This window comes from Plectrocnemia conspersa, unplaced genomic scaffold, assembly GCF_051122295.1.
Source record: "Plectrocnemia conspersa isolate PC_06_02 unplaced genomic scaffold, ASM5112229v1 ptg000012l, whole genome shotgun sequence".
Taxonomy (NCBI): Eukaryota; Metazoa; Arthropoda; class Insecta; order Trichoptera; family Polycentropodidae; genus Plectrocnemia; species Plectrocnemia conspersa.
Window position 1 is genome coordinate 23105630 of NW_028277176.1, and position 14476 is coordinate 23120105.

The 14476-nt window shown below is 29.6% G+C and overlaps 1 protein-coding gene across 3 annotated transcripts in view; it reads left to right on the forward strand.

The window, feature by feature from the left end:
* Kdm3 (Lysine demethylase 3) overlaps positions 1–14476 on the forward strand; it is a 371633-nt gene that overhangs the window by 216216 nt on the left and 140941 nt on the right. For all 3 annotated transcript variants that reach the window (XM_088198984.1, XM_088198986.1, XM_088198987.1), the window contains one exon: positions 1898–1985. In XM_088198984.1, coding sequence (XP_088055110.1) covers positions 1898–1985 — 88 coding nt within the window. The remainder of the gene's footprint in view (positions 1–1897; positions 1986–14476) is intronic.

A 14476-nucleotide genomic window follows, 5' to 3' on the forward strand; every position in this document is an offset into this window, starting at 1 on the left:
AAAAAAAAAATAGTGACGCTAGTCCTTCGAATCCCGTTAAGACGACCATTTCACATTTATCAAATTCGCAAGTTAAACAACTCCATTATTTATTATTTAACATAAACACTATATATCTAATGCGCCGCACTTTTGCGCAAAAAAAAAACACACGTACAACCGGCATATTTGCGCGCCATCGAAAAAGTGCCATATTACTAAAATAACGCTACCGATAATTATAAAAGTTGGTGTGAGCACTCACCAAATACAATATCAATGAGAACTTTTGCAAAATCTTTTTCAAAAGTTTGATTTTGTATGGAAAGAATTATAATAATAACATCTGATAGAATAATATATTATCTAAAATATAATTAATCCCTTTTCGTGCCCTAAAATATTCAAAGATGTCAGTAAGAGTCTGTTAAAAATCGAGTTTCATAAAAGCATGTTGTAGGATCAAGTCCCCGAAAAGCATGTTAATCGGTTCCGGCGTTTTAAGTGTTAACGCATTTTGGTGCACCTAAAAACGTCATATATAGAAGTCCAACAACTGCTTTTCATTTCAGTTATTAATATAAAGTTATTCGATTAATAATCGCAAATTATGTCTTAATTTTTTTAATAAATTAATCAGTGACAACGGTCTTTATCATGAATTTCTTGCTTAAAAGTTTCGTCATTGCCATAAACAAATAAATATGGCGATGAATTAGTTTATTCTTTTTCACTGAATGAACGTCGCATAATTAGATACGGTCATTTTAATCACACTTTAATCACAGTACTACTGCTATCAAGATTTATTACTTTGCCTATTATCTTTACTTTTAAAATTTCCTTCGTACATCTGTTTGGTTATTTTTATCTATTTTTGTTTAATATGATTTTTAGTGAGATAATAAAATATACTGATTTTGAAATGCTGATCTTATTTTTAATGTTTTATATATGATTATTGAAATATAGTAAAGGAAAAAAAATGTAAAAAGATATGTTGATTTTAGACGTCTGATTATTTTTGTATTTAAAAAAAAGACTTCGTTAATTTTTTAAACAAATACGATGCTATGCTAGATAAAATGGATTAATATAACTAATCTAATATTTAGATTCTTACGACTGTAATTTAATGTTTTTATACCTGCCGATTTAATCTTTCTATTGATTAGTACAATTGATGAAGTTCGTATCAAAGAAAAATAAAAATTGCTCACGTTAGTGAAAGTTCAATTTTTTATGTGCTACGCAAAATTTTTAAGGGTATCGTGTTGTAAAAAATATAAAAGGGTTCCGTGACTAAATTTAATTGGAGTAATATTTATAGAATGGAGCTCTTGCCCTATTCACACAAAGATGTATACGTTCACGAGGGAAAATGAGTCAAAAGTCGTCGAAAAACCCAATTATCTCTCAGTAGACATCCTTTCATACCGTATCCAATGACGAATTACGCGGACAATAACTTATTTATGAATTTAATTACCCACCGCCATAGCTTCGGCGAAATCCAATACTTTGCTTTCGCTCGCGCTTTGTGCAAAAGCTTTCAACTTTCCCGGAAAATGGGGGAATGGCGCGGAGATCGCAACGATATAAATGATGGGTATATCCTCCTGCCGAGTCTTATTTTCCCCCATCCATCCCCCGCCTGCTATATACTCCCTGTTCGTGCTATATACCTCTCTGGCCCGTTTTACGAGCCACCCCTTAACGTCGGAGTTTCCATAGTCACTGTAATCGATGTTGCCCTTTCATCTTGTTTTCCATCCGCGCCGTATATTAGAGAGAGGGTTTCGCTCGAGTATATACATATGTATAAGTACATACTCGTAGATACTTATATACAGAGCTACTAAGCATGTTTTAAACATTTAATGTATTATATTAATTTTTGTTTTAATTTTGTTCACAGGTTCGCGTGAGGAACAGGAACGGTACCAAGAACGTCAAGAATCACCGCAATGCGAAACTTTTAAAGGCGAAGACAGATTCAGAAAAAGGTAAAAATTTAATCTTACATAAATATTCAGCGTCGAAAACTCTTCTAAAGCTCGTCAATTATCTAGCTATAATGCAACCTGTTCTATTTATGATGAATGAATTATTTTAATTCACATTTATACGTGACTGGCAAAGAAGATGTGTTACATATGTTGTACACAATTTTATGCTGTACATGTATTTTATGTATAAATTAGTTTCTAATCGTTGAAAATACTGTAACTGGTTTTAGCGATGGGTCTGTTCAGATGGACATCAACGTGAAGTTGTCAAATCAAAGAGTCTTCTCTCATTCTGATTCCAAAATGTTTGCGTTGACATCAGGGATAGAACGCGCCCGTACGGCAAATATCAGCTGACTTTCAGGGTCGGTCGACGAGTGAATTAACCACTCGTCCACCGACTGCAGCCCAAAACTATAATTTAAATAGTGCTAAATATATATCAAGCTAAGCTTGTGGCAAAAATATTGTTGTATAATAAATATAAATTGAATAGTGTATTTGTATAAACGTTAACCTTGAACTTGACACATTCTTAGCGTAATTTATTTATCTGGCTTCCATAAAAATCTGCACTTAATATGTTTAACACTCGCTAGTCGAGCATCTACATAAATATTTTCGATTAGAATATCACTTAGCACGTGTTCTGTTATGTCGAGTTAAAATCTAAATCGTCACTTTCTCGTCGTCTTGGCGCCAGTCCATTTTATCAACCTCACGCATCGCATTATTGTGCTAGGCATATTGTATAACATCGAAAAATGTTAACTCATCACGCAACCTACCTCGTCCGACTGGTAATCAGGATTGCTTTGGTGAAAGTGTACGGATTTTCCGACGAGCTTTATCTGCATGATTCATTACAGTCAAGATTCTTAGGAATTCGCCGACGGTTTTAGTTACCCTCTGCTAGATAAATCGTATTAAAATGGTAATTAGAACAACATGGCGCTTGGACTTTAAACAAGCCAAGAGTATGTATCCTTGTAATTTGATATTCCTTGTCATTTTGATTATGAAATTTTTGCTATACATGCAGACGTACAACTGAGTACGTGTTAAGATAATAAATACTATTTCGATTCAATATCATGCAATCTAATCTAAACGATAACGGTTATTTCTATGAATTATTATATCATATCATTTATGTACACATCTGTAGATAATAGATGCATAGATATGCTATGATAGCAGTAAATAAAATAAGAATCTCGGGAATATTTAACCCATAATCGTCGTGTTGCAATTTCATAAAAACTATTGTTTTTTTAAAAATATTAGACAAAGGACCATCGATATAGAGACTACAAGTCGAATATTCAAATACCGAATAGTAGTTTTTTTTATTTCTAAGAACGATAAAAATTGGTTTATTCTAAAATAAAAACAATGTTTTTTGTATTAAACAACGCAGGTAGTAATTTTCTTCTCTGATGTAAAGCTGCATTATCTACAGCCCTTTTTATTTTGCAAAATTTTTAATTTTATCTTTATTTAATTTATAACATACAGCGCCATTAAAACTAATATAATAAACAACAAAATAAGTACACAATAAACACTTTGTAATTGCAGATATTCCTGAAATTACTCATATTTCCAAGTGCAACTATGGACTTTCTCAATGGCTATTCAAATAATTCATAATCTTACATCTATATAAACAATGACAAGACCATTCATTTTAATTTTAAAAATAATATGAAGTGTTTAAAAGTTTAATTTTAATTAAACCTGCTGCCGAAAAGATTAATACTCGTTATATTCAAAAAAATATTACGATAATAAATTTCTTTAAATTTATTATCGTAATATTTTTCTAATTAAAATTAATCTTTTAAACACTTCGTGTCACATTATTTTTTAAATTAAAATTAATGGTCTAGTCCTTTTTTAATACATTATTCAAATTGTATTTTTCGATTCTTCATAAGTTTATGAATACATTCTAATATTTTATTGCTAACTTTTGATATTTAAATAGTTAAAAATAACGCTCTATTGGACAGAGCATTGGTCAGAACAGTGAAAATCCTAAGATTAACTTACATAAATTTACAAACAATTCGTTTTATGATAGAACATATTTATTTAAATGCACATATCTCTCAAAATAGCTCCCTACTAAATAGCCTCCATTTTTATTTGCAATTTGAATCGAGTATCAAACGTCAAAATAGCACCATCTTTATAAATATCTGCGATTGATGATCGGTTTCGATAAAAGATTGGATGCAGAAATATTTTGATTTCAATTTTTTCAATATAAATATAATGAATAATATTTACAGAAACATTGCTACAAGATCTTCATATTTGAAAAGCTTCCAATTTCATTGACTGCATCCCTTGTGCAAAAGCAAAATTTCGCCTATGCCATGCAGATTTATATCCATAAATCATCAGAATTAGTTGCCCACTTTCCTAACTGCGTTTTTAGATTTTTAAAAGATAAACTAGAATATATATTTAAAGATATAAATTTGTACTCTATGACGAAAACATTTTATCTAATATAAAAACTATATTTTCTATAAAAAATCTATCTAATCTTGGACATTTCTTGTTTTTCTCGCAAAATGCTTGGATATTTGTTAGGCTTATTTGAAGAGGCAATGTTTTTTTCGTGTACTGTCAATTCGCAATTTAAATAGTACTATCAATTTGTAAAATAATGATCATTACCCGTTTCAATTTAAAAAGAATGTCGCTACTTATTAAGCTATGCAATATTATGGTATTATCCAATATAGAAAGCGTTACTTTCGCACCATAATGCTAGTATAAAACAAATACGATCTATTCGATTTCAATGAAAAAATTAATCGATTCATTGTTACCGTTTCGGGCAAACCAAATCGAATTGTTCGCTTTCTAGCCATTTTGCCATCTGCCTACTTTCACCGTTCCATTCGCGATTTAACTCGTTCAGTTAAACCGCTATGGTTACGTTTAACCCGAAGGCGTGTTTTTATAGTGTAATAACCCGAGTCGACTGGCTCCTAAATAATACCACAAATCGACTTAAATAATTTAAATTTTCAAGTTCTCTTGACCCATTAGTTAGGTTTAACAGAATAGTCTCGGTAATGTAATGAGACACTAGTTATTCACGGCGCGCCGGTCTCACTCACTTGCTCCGAGTTATGCCTATTAATGACCGCCTCCTGTCAGACAAACAGGAAATGCTTGACGAGCTGATTTCTACACATCCAACGAACGAGTCACGGTGCCACCAGGACCGGTTCTGATCGGATCTGGTCTCTGGCCAAAGGATCAAACGCACGATTCGCGGTAAACTGCTTTTTTTTCCTCTCCTCCCAACGATTATTAGCCGTCCCGGTTTTTTTCTTCTGTACGCGAAGCGTGCAATAAACCTGTAGAGAGGCGAACACACTCCATAAACTCACAGTTATGAAAGTAACTTTGCTGCGCAGCAGTGCTTGGAAAAGGTCAAGCCGAACGAAGCGCATAGACGAAAATTGCCTTGAATGAATATGCCGTTTTTAATGATGCGGGTTAAAAAATTGAGGTAATTCGTTTTTTTTCTTATGTACAACCTGAACGAGTTACACAATTTTAATCATAGAGCAAGTCCTAAAATCGTAGGACGTGAAAAAATGATGATTAGATATTGTGTGCATGGAATTAAAAGTATAAGTAATAAAAGTCAATGTTTTTTGTGTATGTTATTATTTAATGTCGTTAAGTTTATTATTTTCAATGAAATGTTTCAAAAAAATGATTACAATTTTGTACAAAATTAGCTTTAAATTTATATTCTTAAAATATTATTTGCGTATGAGACGTATGGATTTATTGTAATGTTCTGTACAAGATTATTATCAGGGCCCTGGGAAAACAACGATTCCGGACCTCATGACAAAAATGGCATTTTATATATTTTTTAACATCGCAAATTAATTTATTGAATAAATAATAATAGATACGAGTTAACCCTTTCCATGCTACAAATAAATATAAAAATTAGCTACCGTTGCGACATATTTTCTGAAATCCCACTGTTCCCACTGCGACGGCGCCGACACGATTTTATTGCTTTTGACGTGAATTTTTGCCTTCTGAGAAGTGATAATTATTTTTGCCACCTCCTATTGACCAAAATTCGGTTTGAATATATTAAAAGTCTATAATAATATCAGTAAGGATAGCTATCATATTTTTAAAACATAGTGTAATGTTGAAATGCAGACAAACTATGGACCAATATGTGAGATGCGATGTCTGTCGGTACTTATTCTTCCGCTTAATTCCCCCTGAGAGAAGAGTTAAAGTAGTTGATATTTTGGACTTGACCTAATAAAAGTTTTAAATATATGATTAGTTTTAGAACTTTATTAGGTTAGGTTTGCCTTTGCACAACAACAAGTATGTAAATATACATATGTATATGTATATTTACATACTTAGATATGTATATAAAAGTTGAAATGATAGAATTATACTAGCACCTGCCAAACAATTTATATTTTCACTGATAAAAATATGTATCTACTGGTGAAAATGATTTCCAATGTGATTTAACTGAAATGACGTATTTTAAAAAATATTTTAGATTCGAGACTGTTCTAGATTTTCTTTTAGGAATAACCACATGAAATTTAATGTATTAATAATTTATTTTACTGCATTAAATCCATTTGTCAAGATACTGATGATACAATCTATAAAAACATTAAATTTATATCATTAAGCTGAGGCTGTTGTAGATTTTTCGTTATTTTTTCTTTCTAAGGTATTCGATCTAAATTTTCAGATCGAATACCTAAATTTACTTCTACTAATTTACATTCGTTGAATATTTGCTCTCATGTCTAATATTTTTTAAACGTTCAAAAAAAGTCAACAATAATTTACAAACAAATTTTAACACAAATGGAACCACGACAAAAAACTACAATCTGTCCCTTTGAATAAAAATGTTTATTGTGAAAGTACTACATAGAAAGTTGGTGCTTTTGAAGGCAATGTTCTGTTCCTCTTATATCTTGCATAATATGTATAAAAGGTCTATAGGAACTTATACTTGAAATACATTAATTAGTATATAGGTACATCTCAAACAACTGCAGTTTAGTTCAGATTCCATATTTGAGGTCGGTTTTTTAAATATTATTGTTTTATAAATATTTTCTTGCTATGATTTTTTCCAGAGTTGGGCCCCTCAAGGAGAACGGGTCTCGGGAAATTGTCCCATTTTTCTCCCCCCCCCCCTCTCTCAACAGGCCTGATTTTTATAGCTACATAAGTAATCACTTCAATACTCTCAAACTGTTTATTTTATATACGTAAAAACATATTGTTTTTTATTGTTGTCCATATTTATAAAAAATACTATTGCGGTTAAGTCTTAATAATAATTCGAAGTGTTAAAGAATAAAAATCTAGGTCATTATAATTCAAGGTAGCTATTTATTATTTATAATAATATTTAATTTACTATTATCATTAATGCTATTCGATCGATTACCTTGGATTGGGTTACAAGTAATAAATTATAAACGACAAAAATCGATGAAGCAGCCCCCGATAAAAAATCATTCCTACATTTTAAAATTAGTTCTGAGAAATTTTTTTGCGATCATTAGATTTATTATCATAAAAAACAAACATTGGAAAAAATGCAAAAACGATGCAAATGAGAGTTGTTATTTCGCCGTAGTAGAATTTATAGCTTTTTATTCCGCTTGAGCCGAAAATAATATTGCGGTTTACCTCAAACGTTACGTAACTGCGCGGCGAGACATAAATAAACGTAAAAGTTACGTGGCGGTTCACGTGGCGGTTTCCGCCTTACACGTAGTCACACGTCGGAAGGTTAGGTCGCTCATATTTACGATCTGGTCATTTTTTTAGCTGAAAAGCTGATGAGAATCAAGGACAAGAGCGTCACGGTCACTGGTAATTTTTTTGGACAAAACCGCTGACCGTGATATGTATAGTATATTTTAATCGCAAATTTCAACGGTGAACGCTTAATGGCACTTTAACTCTCGGATGTTAATAAAAGATGACAAGCTCACCTTATGTTTTGACCCATAAGCATGCTTTCGGCCGTGGTCTTATGACATTAATTGCTCGATAACACTCTCTGGCAATAAAAAATGATCAAAATGTGAAGAACATTGTATTTGTTCAAAACAAGTCCAATCTTTCATCTAGAATGGTTTAATAAAAAAATAAAAATGCGAATATTTGCAAAGAATACACACAACATACTCGGGGGACGGTCGTACACAAAAAAATACATTTAAGTCTATTGTTATTATTTATCGTCAGTGATTTATGGTCGTAGAGTCTTGCTCGCTCGTTATCCATCGGTTGATGGTTAGCTCAAGAGATGTGAACAGATTTTTTTAATACTCCAATGCAATTTGTTACCATTTACACAGAATATATTATTTTATTAGGCAATTAATATTTATTATTGATTTAGAAGTAATAAAAAATATTCACCCTTCATTTTTGCAAATTCTGCATACTCAATTAGATGATCCATAAATAGAAGTTTATAAAATTTTCATTCAAAATTTTATTATGCTTTCAAGTTTATAATTCGCGAGAGTTAACAATGTTCGACACTTCATAAAGTTAGTCCTTTTACTCGTAGTAGAAATAGATTTTTGTTGTCAACAATGTATTGGAACTAGTGAGCCGTTTCACGTGATTTTACGATAAGCAAATTCGTATATTAAAATTGTCCCACGCTCACGGACAAAAGGCGAAACAAGAGTGGTTCTGATAAATTTCTTTGGCATTTTTTTTATCTTACTTTGGTTTCATGGTATTATTTAATCTTGACTGTGGACTCTAAACATTATATATTATGATTAAAATTACATCTTTCTTGGATACAACTTTATAAAAAATTCATTGTTTACCTGTTATAAACTTCATAATTATACATATTTTTTATGCAATGTATTTTTTTGTTATCAACATTAAAAAAAATTATTGTAAATAATTCCGTCTGATTTCTATTACAGTAATTATACACGCATATGTACATCTTTAATCTTTGAACTTATATATATATTATTGTAAAATTTTCAGTGTTGACAGCCATTATTCAATTTCATAGAATACATGCATAAATTAATGTTTTATTGATTAAATCATATGTGTATATATAATATATACATACATACGTTGCTGATAACATTACACATAAATAGTTATTTGATTAGGTAATTAATTTAATAACAATGCTTTCGTTGGTAACAATTTTTTGTCAAAAATTCGAAGTTCTATGGAATATGAAACACTAAATCCATTGATATTTTAAAAATATTACTTTGTATGATAAAGTAACAACAATGATAAATTACCTTTTTAGTAAATTTAACTTTGGAATTAAAAAATATATTACTGACCAATTTATCTGGCAGGTGCTAGTAAAATTATTTGACTTCAACTTTTCCAAGTAATAATATACATTTACATACATATCATTATTTATTTACATGCAATGTATAAAAGCTACAGTAAATGTGTATTTTTAAGTGAATTATATATTCACTAGTGACATCCAAATACATTTTCACCAGTAGATATATATTTCTACTTTAATTGATGGGCGCTAACATGCTGATTTAAAATGTCTATGAAACTCAATTTAGTCAAAGTATATTCAAATCGAATCGGCCAGAAAAATTTAATAAAATACTATGAATCTTGATGAAATGAAAATATTAAAAAAACGACCAATGACGAGCCAACTTTGCCCCCCCACCCCACCTACTCACTCCTCCTGGAAAACGCTAAATTGACGCCCCTGTGTGTGTGTACATAAATATTTCGATTAAATAAAATGTTAACAATTGTACATGTTTTAATTTTCTATTCAAACATTTTTTTATCATAAATTATAGCTTTGTGTCAGTATATAATAGTGGTCAAAAATTACCTGGAACTGAACCGGGTAGCCGGTTAATTAAGGAAAAATAACTGAGAACCGGGTATTTGGATGTCCTAATTAGACAGTAAAAAAATTGCAACCATACGACAGTCGTATTTAATAACAACTCTTTACTTTTTAAAAAATCTCTTACTTCAGGACCCCATTTAGTTTTGAACTAATCTTCGAAGATCTCTTTATCCATCAATGCTTGTTTTTGTTTATAATAGTCAATAAGAAGATTTTTTATTTCAATTCCCTTACCCTCACCACTGTTTGTTTCATATGTCACACAAGACGCGCATTCTCATTAAAAAATATATATTAAAAGCACAGATAATCCGTATCTGGATAATCAAGGGTACACTGTACATATGTTTACATTCATCATAAATAATTACACATTTTTTTATAAGCAAAATCTAATCTATTTTCTTAAAAAAATACTGAGAAAAATATATTTTTTGTATCTGAAATTAATATACAATTTTCTTTGTAGAAAAATCTAATGCTAAAACAATTTATATAACGATATTGAAAAGCGTTTCTTATCAATTAAAAATCTTTAATACTCAATCTAATTTTATGAAACGATCATCGTGTTTGTATTCCTTATCGATTCTAAATTGTACACATTGCGTATAATAAAAGACTTTGTTCAGCAATTTCCATTTTCAATTATTAAAAACCTCTCCGTTCGTTAATTGATTTTTATTTCCATCATTGAAAAGGAGCCGATTTTCCAAGAACAAACTTTTCTCAAAGTAACGAAGGCTTTATACGCACATTCAAAGTGGCCGTGCTCGATGGATTTTCCCCGAAATGTTAATTATATTTTTAAGTGTATGATTTCATTACATTCTCCATTTGAGCATTAATTATTTATTTATTACATCACGTTGATGTCTTTTTTTATATCATCATCTACCCAATAAAAAATGCGGATTATATATTTTTTGTTTTGAAATAGCTCCGGTTGTGATTTGATGATGTTTAATAAAAATCGCATAGGCGTAATGATAATCGTCATTATTACGGTAAATTACGTTTGACCACAATCCGACATACGTATACGCCGACGTAAAAAGAAAGTGAGCCGGATGGGAAAAAAACGCCGAATGAGAACGATCGAGAGCGAAACATGAATAGCGACGTGATATATCAATATGCGATATGTATGATATACATATACAGTGTGACCCTAAAAGTTATTTCTAATGACGTTATTCTCACACGATTATGGGTTCTTATACGTCAACGTTTTAGGCATTGGTGGATAAATTAAACTTATTTTTAGATCTATTTATATTTTGAGTTTTTGGGTACATGTGAGTGGTCATTTTATGACGGAATTACGCGATATAGTAACTTGGTTACATAACTCTACGAGACAGTGCAACCCTTTTGATTAAAGTGGTTCGGATAAATATGTTCAATGTATTTTGATCTCTGTATGTCATATTTGTATTGTATTATATTAGTTATTGTACATTGCACATGGATGAAAAGTATAACGGTCGGGTGAAAGTAGTGTGGTCGGATAATGTGAACGTTTGCTAAACGCTCATGTACTTATAAAGTCGTAATTTGTTACCGTGTGAGAAAGTGTGTTAATTTTCACCTTTAGTAATGATGTCGACTTTTCCGTTGTTCGACCCGATTGAAAATTACGTCATTCAGTTTATGTCATTTGGTCGATCGGTCAGATCAGCGTTTATAAATCGTTTATGGTTTGCGGTTTATTTCACTTAAATGATGAGTACAGTTATAAATTCTGGTTATTATAAACTGGATAATAATTTATTTTAATATATGAAATACATATTTTTAATCTCAATTAAAAATATTCGTGGTTAACCTACTTTGTCTACTGACATGATACTAAATGTGTCGATATAACATTATTTTCCTCATATACATTCTTTTTCTGTAAAAATAGTCAAATTATAATTATCATATTATACGTTAACAAATATATTTAGATTGAAATCTAATATAAAACATCTTTATGGTGTCATTAGTTTATGAGCATTTTACCATTGCTTTAAATTATATGCAATACATACATAATAACAGTTTAAAAAAATAAGAGGTTCACTAAAATTAGAGAACATTGATTTTATTTAAAATAAATAATATCAATGACATTTTAGAGCAGCATATTAGCGCATATCAATTAAATTATATTTTTGCTAGTAGAAACATATATCTCTATTGGTGAAAATGTTTTTGCACTTTACTATTGAAAATATATATTTACCAAAAAATACAAATTCACTGTAACATTTATACATCTGATTTAAATAAACAATGATAAGGATGTAAAAATATATATTACTACATATAGAAAAGTTTAAATCATATAATTGTACTAACACCTGCCAGATAATTAATATTTTCACTGGTGAAAATATATATATATATACTGGTGAAAATTTATTCCTATATAATTTTACTGAAATGCCATATTTAAAAAAAATATTTTCGGGATGGATTAGAGTTTTTCTAGATTTTCCTTTAGGAATAACCACATGGAACTGAATGAATTATTTATTTATTTTTCTGCGTTAAATCTAATTGACAAATTACCTATAACATAGTCTATAAAAACAAAACTGGTTTGCTTCTTGTTTATGTATCTGATCTGAATTTTCAGATCGAATACCTAAATTTACTGCTAATAATTTACATTTCTTGAATATTTTTTCTCATGTCTAATATTTTTTAAGCGTTCAAAAAGCAATAATTATTGAATAATAAACGATAAAATATAAATACATTTAATATTTATATTTTATCGTTTACTATTCGATTTTCGTATAGTTGAACATAGCTTTGTAATTGCCGAAATTCCAGGAATTACACATGTTTCCGAGTTAATATTGTGCAGCTGTGGACTTACTTTCTCATCGAATATTTGTATAGTTACTTAGCCACATGATTGATGCAAATATTAAAAATAGCTGTCTCAAAATGTCAGATATTGAATATTTGTTTTGAGTGTTACTACACACACGCTGTTTTAGATTCAACAATCATCTTAATTTTTTAAATTTCAAATGATAATATCCATTCATAACCCATGTCAAATAGTGGTAGAGGTGATAAGACCACAAACGAAGCGATTATTTACGTCACTGTGAGTTCGGTAGTAGAATAGGTAAAATTAAATAACATTTTTGCTCTATATTTAGTACACTAAAATTATATATAAAGATTGTGCTTAATATAAAATGTTCAGTGACTATATTTAATAAGGAAACGTTGACATTTTACCTATATTTACGTTTACCACAAACGAAGCGATTATTTACGTCAGTGAGAGTTTAGTAGTATAATAGGTATAATTAAATATCACTTTTGTTCCATATTTAGTATACTAAAATTATATATAAAGAGTTTGTTATATTGTGCAAAATATAAAAAGTTCAGTGACTATATTTAATATGGAAACGCTGACATTTTACCTATATTTCTATTTATTTTCCTGTAAATAAAAATATTTTCTTTGTATTTAATAAATAATAAGTGTTACTTTAACATTGAATATATAATGTGTAGATAGTAAAAACTGTACAATAAAAAATTCTATACGGTAATAATACTATGAAAATATGTTTTTTTTATATTTATGTAGGAGTATAATAGCAAAAAATATAATATTTATGATTATTTTAAGTATGTATTTTCAAAGATATTATAGCATAAGCTTTTAGTATCTTGTATCAATCTTTATTGTTAATATTATTAGTCGACTATTTTTCAAATAGTACATGATCATACCATTTTAACAATAACATTTTAATCATGTGAAATATAATTGTAGCATAATATTTTAAACATATATTGTGTCGATAGTTTATATATTTAACTAGTTTGGTTCAAATTTATTAATAATTTTACTCATCCTGTTATTACAAATTTATTTTAATATTTGGCTTTATAAAATATTTTTAGTGTCCTGTTTTCACGTATTGCAGTAGCAAGTTAGCAGTTGTCAGTACGTCGCTGTTCAGCTTTAAACTTTCATTTAAGCCTAGAAATGGCAGCCAGTCGCTACTGTTCATCGCTTAGGAGGAGTTCTTGCGACAGACAGACAGATAAAAACACAAGTATTTTCTACTTGATAGTATTGATTATCTTTAAAAAAATATGGGATTATTTTTTTAGTCCTGATTGATTTTAACTCATAAATATTAATAATTTCTGTTGTATTTGTTTTATATAAATTACATTATATAGCTTATCATAAAAAAAAGCAATTTAAAATTGAATTATGCAGTGTTTATTGTTTATTTTTACTGCCAAATTAATTACGTTCACTTCAGTCATTCCAAGAAAAATAAATATTATTATCGATAAATAATTTGTTAGTTTTATGTTGTATATGTTTGCTTTACTGTCTGTTATATTTGAACTATTTGTCATTTTGTAATAATTATTACAATCCACTGCGGTAAAAGTTTCCGTTTCGTCGCGGTGTGGAACTCACGAACTCAATGACACACTGAACAAACACTAATTACAATACAGTTGGAGAAACACTATAGAACGCATCATCGCA